General features: G+C 38.8%; 1 protein-coding gene across 1 annotated transcript in view; it reads left to right on the forward strand.

Moving 5' to 3' along the window:
- The window catches only part of LOC119412139 (monocarboxylate transporter 2), an 11,304-nt gene extending 7,308 nt beyond the window's left edge, over window positions 1–3,996 (forward strand). Inside the window, exon 4 of the mRNA XM_037679114.1 lies at window positions 3,678–3,996. Coding sequence (XP_037535042.1) covers window positions 3,678–3,931 — 254 coding nt within the window. The 3' untranslated portion in view covers window positions 3,932–3,996. The remainder of the gene's footprint in view (window positions 1–3,677) is intronic.
- The last annotated feature ends 4,682 nt before the right edge of the window (window positions 3,997–8,678 follow it).

The following is an 8,678-nucleotide window of genomic DNA, read 5'->3' on the forward strand; positions in this document are numbered from 1 at the left end:
ATTTTATTTTTTTTGTTGTGTTTATTTTTAAAAATTGGAGTTCCATTTAAATTTTTAGCGCTTAATTTGTCAACCACATGTTGCCAGAACACAAATAGCGGTGTGAGACTAAGGTTCACTGATACTGGAACGCACACAACACAATGCTTAAGCGCACAAATATCAAACTACCAAACCAGTTCATTTTTATAACTTACTTTTAAACACTTTATGTGTAATTTATAAGTGTATTAAGTGCAGGATCATTTCTTACATTACTAGTTGTTTAGTATTTCCCACACCGCGTGCAGGTGCTCCACCTCCTCCTCCTCCCACCTTGCTCTGTGTCTCTGTAGAGAGAAGCTTTAAAAAAAAAAAAAAAAAAAAAATGAAGAAAGTAAATGGGATTGTCTGTTTGACATTTTGATCGCTGTTATTTTGACAAATTGGCGTTGTTGTTTTGAGTTTGTTTGGGGCGGCTGTAGCTGAGTGGTTAGAGCAGTCGTCTTCCAATGCAAGAGTTGGGGGTTCTAATCCATCAGCAGTCACATGCCTAAGTGTCCCTGGGCAAGACACTGAACCCCTCACAGCCTCTGATGTGTGTCCCATCAGTGTATGAATGGGATAAAGCACTGATCAGTCTCTTTAGAATGATTTGTTCAATTATCTTTGTAGAGATCTAGTAGAGTGTTGTGTGAATGGGTAAAAGAGGCACAGATTGTAGAGTAAAGTGCTTTGAGTATCTTGAAATAAGATGGAAAGGTGCTGTATAAGTACAGTCCATTTACCATTTACCATATGTATGGTTTAATAATGTATTTTTAAAATTCAGTTTCAATTCAATTCATTTTATTTATATAGCGCCAAGTCACAGCAGAAGTCGTCTCAGGGCACTGAACTGAAACCTTCATATATAAAAATAATAATTTAACATTATTTTTCTGAGGAGCAGACTGCTTTGAGTTTAACTCCATCACAGAAAAAAATAATAAAAATTGTATTAATGACTCACTTAAACTGTAAAACTGATTTGCAATGTACTTTGTAGTTGTGCTGTTTTATTATATTTTTGTGTTTTTAGTTAAATTGCCCGTGACTGAACTTTTAGGGGCGGGGATTTTTTTAAGATTAGAAGTGGAAATGTTTACTTGAAGGAGCAGCTCTTGTGTGATATTAGGAAGCTCGTAAGTGGCTGTTGTGTTTAAAATTAATGTTGATGTAATTGTTTTCAGTTTACATATCCAGTATAGGTTGTATTCATTCAAGGCAGTCAAATTCGTTCATAACTTTATTATTAGTAAGTCTGAGACTTACCAGATCCAAGCAAACAGTTACCAGAACGCACCCTGTCAAAACAAGAGAGTTCCCGATCCTGTTACAGCAGGATCCAGCTCAAATTTAGCCCTGGTTATTTTAAGGTAAGATAAGATAGAACTTTATTGATCCTGCAGGAAATTGTTGTGCCATAGTTTCAGTACACAAGGAATCACACAAGGTATAAAAGAATAAGAGAAAATATAAAAAAATACCAACAATTAAGTTCTAAACAGGTCAGGTGCAGACAGAAACATTAAAGTGTTTATTGTAGTACAGGATTAATTTTATTGTCCTGTGTGCAGAAAGGGGGAGGAGTTGAAAAGTCTGATGGCCACAGGGAGGAAGGACTTCCTGTTTTGTTCTGTGGAACACCTCGGTGTCTCAGTCTACGACTGGCGGTGAGAGTCCAGGGTGTCATGCAGGGGGTGTGACGTGTTGTTCAGGATGTAGAGCAGGTTCCTCAGTATCCTCTGCTCAGACACCTCTGTCAGAGACTGCAGGTCCACTCCCAGAACTGAGCCAGCTCTCCTGATGTGTTTATTGAGTCTGTTGGCATCAGCTTTCTTCACCCTGCTGCCCCAGCACACCACAGCGTAGAAGAAGACGCTGGAGACCACCGAGTGGTAAAACATCTGCAGCTATGGCAAGCCCTTTTAACATAAAATCGAGTAGTCTGACTATCATTAGTTACATTCTAGATATCTTAAATTGAGTTTTGACTAGGCACAATTACATTTTGACTAGTCAGAATGCTAATTTAAGATATCTTGAATTGTTATTCTGACTAGTCAGAATAACAATTCAAGATATCTTGAATTACATTTTGACTAGTCAAAATGTAATTCAAGATATCTTAAATAACCAATATGTCTAGTCAAAACTCAGTTTCAGATATCTGGAATGTAAGCGTGGTGAATCCTATTTTATGTTAAAAGGGCTTGCCATACTGCAGCATGGTCCTGCAGACGTTAAAGGACCCGAGTCTCCTCAGAAGAAAAAGGCGACTGCTGCTTCTTGTAGAGGGCGTTGGTGTTAGCTGTCAGACAGAAGCAGTTCATTAACACCCTAGAACATTTAAAAGGCAAACTTAGAATCTGTCTGAATGATGTGGCTCCATTTTTTTTCTTTATTACATTAAAAAACGTGTTTGAATCAGTTCAAAAAGATACCAGGGTTTAAGGTGTTTATCCGTCTTCCAACCTTTCCAAGAAGCACCGGTCTGAATGACGGATAAGAAAGTGCCATCAGCGACTCCTAACCTTCTGCACCAATCTTCAGCTAAACGGTAACGTTTATTTAAGCAGCTGTTTAGTGTTCTGAACAATCTGAAGCTGAGCAGTTGTGTAGCTGTGCGTAACATAATGAGCTTCTCATACCATCTCACTGATAAACATTTTCTTTGCCTTCAGTGTGACTTTTAATGAAGTGGAAACTTATAGTTTCCCTCTCAGTTTGTCTGGAGCGACCCTATTCGGAGGGACTCAGCTCATTAAATGGGGGTAAATAAGTGCCTCCTTGCACGTCTAACGTTCTCCTCCAGAGGGCACAATCGTTATGTCTCCATATCTGCTTGTTACTGCTACTCCAAACCTTCAGGTCAAGCCAATTAGGAGGAAGTGAGGTAAGTGAGGGTAATTAGCCTTTTGCTTTGGGTGTTTAATGACGCTCAGTTCAAACTGTCCTCATTAAAGTCCTGTACCTGGGCCATAATTAGGCTGTGAATACATTCAGAAGGAGGTGACTATGCCAGATGGACACAATTATTGCTCAGCCAATCAAGGGCTGTCTTAATGAGCATCGTGGTCATTTGAGTACAGGCACCAGATGAGCGCTATTAGTCAGATACTACGTGGAGAAGCTTGAGACTATAATGCCCCATATAGTCAACGCTGTGTGATAACATTAAAAACACATATCAAAGAAACATTTTAAATAGTTGCTGATAAGCCTGCCTGTTTTAAGAACTAGAAAATGGTTTTATTTGCTGAAATGACTAAAGGGCAGTCCCAGTCAGTAGAGGTCTTTGGGTAAAGTTTGCTTAAGTCTCTGAAAAGCTGGAGGCTTAAATCTGATGTAAACCACATTTGTCATTTTTCTGCAGACTGGGGCTTGATATTTATGGCTCTGAAAATGGGCTTCACTTCTGATTCGTTTTGGTAGCCGCCATCCAAATTGCCTTCCCAGGAAAGCAGGAGAGCCAGGAAGGGTGCAATGGCTCTCTGTCAACTTTAAAGTGGCTCTTCTCAAATTGGCCCTTGTTTGCTCTCACTCTCACACACAGGAAGCCACATCAGAGTTCACCTTGAACACTGTAAAACGGTCAGATCTTACATTTATTTGGACTTCCATCATTTTCTTTGCATCTTTTCTTTTTGCCCCAGGGTTTCTGGTGGACATCTTCGGTGACTACAAGTACCTGTTCTTCATGTGTGGAGGAGTGATTATTGCTGGCGGGGTGTTTCTCTTCGTCATGAACATGTACAACTACCACATGCTAGAAAAAGAGAACAGCCTCGAGAACCAAGAGGAGGCGAACGACGCAGAGGAACAGACGGACCTGAACGAGCCGGAGGCGATGGACATGAACTCTGCCAGACAACATCCAGAGCTGGAACACGACAGAGAAACAAATTAATCAGAGCTACAGACTGATTTTAAAATGACTTGTTAAAAAACTTGCCCTCTGCCATTAAAGTCTTACTGATGAGATGGAGCACAAGTAAAAGAAAGCCAAAAAGCTTTCATCCATTGAAAATGTTGGGTACATCTCGGATTCTTAAATATATATTTTTACCTGTAATATTGTATGATGGTACTTTAAGATGTTCAAGTTTAGACCAAAGCCTACTGCTCCAAATATATCAGCCACAGTGCAACGCTGGCATCGTCGGCCAGTGTCCACGGTCACGGTTTCAAAACCACTACAATATTTTTTTTTATCAAAGATTTTTTTTCTGTTTAAACATTTTAATGACATTCCAGAGCCAATGCAGAGATTTCTCAAGAGAAGAATATAGAGGAAACTCCCGCTCCCCCTTACGGTTCCTGCGAGCTGTTAGTCAGTGGTGGATGACAGCAGAAGCAGGGAAAACTTAAACGTTGCACCTAATTAGAAAAATAATTAAGTTGACTGTAAGTTTTAGGTACCAAAAACAGACGTTCATGGCTTAGCCATCAATGCATCTTCCTGATCGTTCCTTTCAAAGTACAAGTGTTTCGACACGAACAAGCTACAAGAGTTAGCATCTCTACAGTCAAACGGAAGACGCGCTAACGTTAGCTTGTCCAGCTCAACGTCAGGTTATAAAAACAAACACGGCAGGGAAGAGTTCAGGTTTACCTCAATAGATACAAATGTTTAATGGTATTATTATAAAATGTACTCACTTAAAGAAACTGGTACCTTTTTTGTTGTTATCTACCTGGATGATTGAGCGCACAACCCTTTTTCTGAACCACTTTGGCCTTGGTTGTCCTCAGGCTGTTTCTGTGAGTAGCAAGTTGACCATCTGACCTAAAACATTTGATTGTTATATGATTGATTGTTTTGCACGTGTTAAAAGTCTACCTTTGAGATTCCAACAGAAGGTTGGCTTGAAACACAGCACTGAAGGCTACTTATGGGACAGATCTGGTTGGCAGGCCGTAGACTGAGGAAGTCCTCTGGATGGATGGGGGACGAAACGTTTCTCACTTAAAGAAACTGGTCCAGATGACATGATTTAACCTTTTTTTGTTAGGTGGTAATAATTCTGTATTTTTGTCCAGGTCTTCAGCCATTATTTAAAAACACCCTGCAGGCTCGTTGTGTTCGCTGAACATTTATTATAATGAGAGCAAAACTATCAACATATTCACTTACTATCTATTACTATTGCTATTTAAATCTAAATGACTCAAAATAAACAACATAAACATTATTACTGCTACTTTAATTCAATAGTCCTTGAAGGAATGCTTATCGCCAGCTACCTTTCCAGAGAGTTTGGAACTAAAATCATTTTTTATTGATTAACCTCAGAGGTATAGCTGTTTTAGTTAAACTGTGAAAAGGACATTCTGCACAATCTCATGCCTTAACTGTGTGTTGTGAAGGACTCAGCTGTATTTTAGCTCAATGTCTGTAAAATTAACTTAAAGCCATTTATGTGTTGCTACGGTTAATTACCTTTGGCTGTAGCAGCACTACTTTTAGCAGGTTTGTACTTTTTATTTTAAATCACTTTTTTTTTTGTTTTCATATTGTGAAATTGTGGTGCTTTTGCTCAAGGTTATCTAAAACATGTCAATATCTTATTCTGACCCATGCCTGGCTGATTCTGTCCAATATTTAAAGACTCCAGCTTTGCACACACACAGTTTACAACATGTGCTGCTTTACCATTACTACTATGTAGCACAAAAATGTGTTCATTAACAGAAACAAAGTACAAAAAGTGTATTTTAAACCACAATTCAGCCATTACATTATGCCTGGGACCAGTCAGGGCGTTGACCAAGATCATGTGAATTTGTTCCAGGTGTCTGGTTTAGGACTATTTCAGTGGTTTTTGTTTGGTTTTGGGTTCTGAGTCCACTCTGTGGTAACACGTGTCAGGATTGTTGAGGTGCATCGATGCATCATTCATGAGAATGTCAGGGTGCTGTCTTCTACAGAAAAAACAAGAAGTCGGATTATTAATTCATTATTTGGTGCAAATATTGGAGCCACAGTGAACTGGGATCAACTGTTGAACACTTTATGCTGCTTTACACAACTTTCATGACCTTTATTCTCATTTCGTCTGTATGGATTACAGTGATGGTCTGTTTTGATTTCTTTATTCGTAAATGCACCAGTCCTGCTTTCCTTTATGTGACTTCTTCTTATTCTCATTAAATCTACAGTCTTTTCTGTGAAAACAATAATTTTCCATAATGTGAAGAACCTCAGGGGAATGGTCGTGGAATATTTAGCTTCTTAATTATTTTATTTTGACAGCAGGTTATGTTTTTTGTTTGTTTTGCTCATGCAGCACCACATTTGTATAATATTCTGCAAGTGCAAATATAATTTTTTTTAGAATAATTTATTGTGACGCTTAATTATCCATAAATAATTTGTACCAAACAATAGTCTTTTGTTAGTATTTATAAGAAAAATTGGACTTTAATATTGAAATGCAGAAAAGCTGATGCACATTCCTCAGTGATGTCATCGCTCTGTGGTGACATTTAGTCGTGACATTTGATATTTGGGTGAGAACAGATTTGTATTCTGTAAATTGGCTTGTTGAAGTTTGTTGCTGCTCATGTGAGTTAATGTTTATCCTCAGACTCAGAGACGATCGAAATAATAGAAGTAATCCCAATAATGGCAACCTAATTATATTTTTATACAATTTATAATTTCCAGAGACATTTTTTTTACACGTGTGTGTGTAGAGATTGTTTCATGAAATAAAAATCTGCCATCTTAAATTCTGTATTTGTGATGTTAATGTTTGGTAAATTCACATTTTACTAAATACACAGGCCTAATGAATTATGAATGCCAAAACATTGTATAAACATAGGGCTACTAATCTACCATATTTTTTGGCGTATAAGTCACGTTTTTTTGTTGTTGCATAATTTACATGCCCTGCAACTTATAGGCGACATATTTATGGATTTTTTCCCCCCACATTTATAAACCAATTTTTGGCTGCGATATGACCATTTTCATTCATTCGGACTAAAGAAAAAAAATTGAACAGTACTATTTTCAACCACTAGATGGCAGCAGAGTAGTAGTAGTAGTAGGACATGCCGTTGTATCATGTAATAGGTAAACAAGGCTATAATGACAAATTCAAAAAAGTTCAAGACAAAAACAAATGGAGTTTATTATAGTTTACTTTATACTTTATTGTTTTTGTCTTTAACTTTTATTTAATTTACCATGTCTGGATGACTGAGAAGCTTCACCAGCTATTAATGACACAATCGGCTTGCCATAGTGCCCCCACCTTCGTTCTACTTGTTGCTTGGATCAACCATCAAACCAGCTGCACCGCCCTGACGAAATGCAGCTAATTTGACCATTAAAGTGCATTTATTAAGTAAAAGTTCAACTGAGACACACCTATGCTATAATTTTGAGCAAACAAATAATTTGTTTAGGTGCTTTTCTTGTTACATTTCCAAGAAATGAGCAGTGTTCCTCTTTCTTTTCCTCCCTCTGTGCGCTCCTGGAGCACTGAGGCAGCATTTACGTATGAAATACAGCTGATTTGATTGTTAATGTCATTTTATTAAGCAAATGTTAGACTGAGACACACCATTACTATAAAGTCGAGCAAACAAATAATTGTTTTTAGGTGTTTATTTTGTTAAATTTCAAAGAAATGAATAGCGGCTTGTCTCTGAGTGTGCATGCTTACGCAAATTGGGTTTTGAAATACAGTTGATTTGACCGTCAAAGTGCATTTCTTAAGCAAAAGTTAGACTGAGACACACATTTACTATAATTTCAAGCAAACAAATAATTGTTTTTAAGTGTTAATCTTGTTAAAGTCCTCCCGTGCATGCTCCCACGGCCACCATTTGGCAACTGATCGATTTTTGGCACAACACCGGCCCACATTTCCGGGTTGTCAGCGGTGATGCATAACTGATGGGACATACTTATGGATTTTTCCACTTTAATAGACATATTTGGACTGATGCGACTTATATGGCAGAGCGACGTGTACGGTGGAAAATACGGTAGCTGAATTTATTACATCTCCTTTATTGTGGTATTCAGGACATACGAAAGCATGTTCCTCTTTCACCCAGTGAGCTAAATGACACTCATTCTCGTGAGAAATGCCATCAAACCCAGATGTAGCGTTGAAGCTTAGCGTTGGTGTCTCCGTTCTGATTTTCCACGACAATTAGAAGACTGGGGAACAAGTTTGGAAATGTCAGCAGCTTAAGGGTGTGAGTGTCTAATGAAGCGAGGCCCTGATGTTCCGGGCTACTGCTCCAAGCTGCACGCAGCCTCATACACATCAGCAAATCATTGGGCCAATAAATTAGAACCTTAGAGACAAATGCACATACACGCATAGTCCTTTTTCCTCCCCCTACCTCCTGTCCCTTTGTTGAGTATTACACAAGGTCTTTGGACGTGACAAGGTGGAAAGGTTCCCCAGAGACAAGGCTGTGGGCACTGTGGCTGGGAATCTGTTCATCATTATTATATTCCAGCTCGCCTCTTGCTCCCCTCTGGCCTGCCGACCCTCCGCTGCAGACCGCCCTTCTCACAGTGTTTGTTTCTGCAGAGCTCCGTGACTGTTTTCCTCCAAGCTCAGAGAAAACAAGGACTGGTGTGTCTCTCGAGGATCGTGGAGTGGATCAGGTTGAAAAATACAGTG

Source organism: Nematolebias whitei, chromosome 7 (genome assembly GCF_014905685.2).
Source record: "Nematolebias whitei isolate Nwh7 chromosome 7, NemWhi1, whole genome shotgun sequence".
NCBI classification, from domain to species: Eukaryota; Metazoa; Chordata; class Actinopteri; order Cyprinodontiformes; family Rivulidae; genus Nematolebias; species Nematolebias whitei.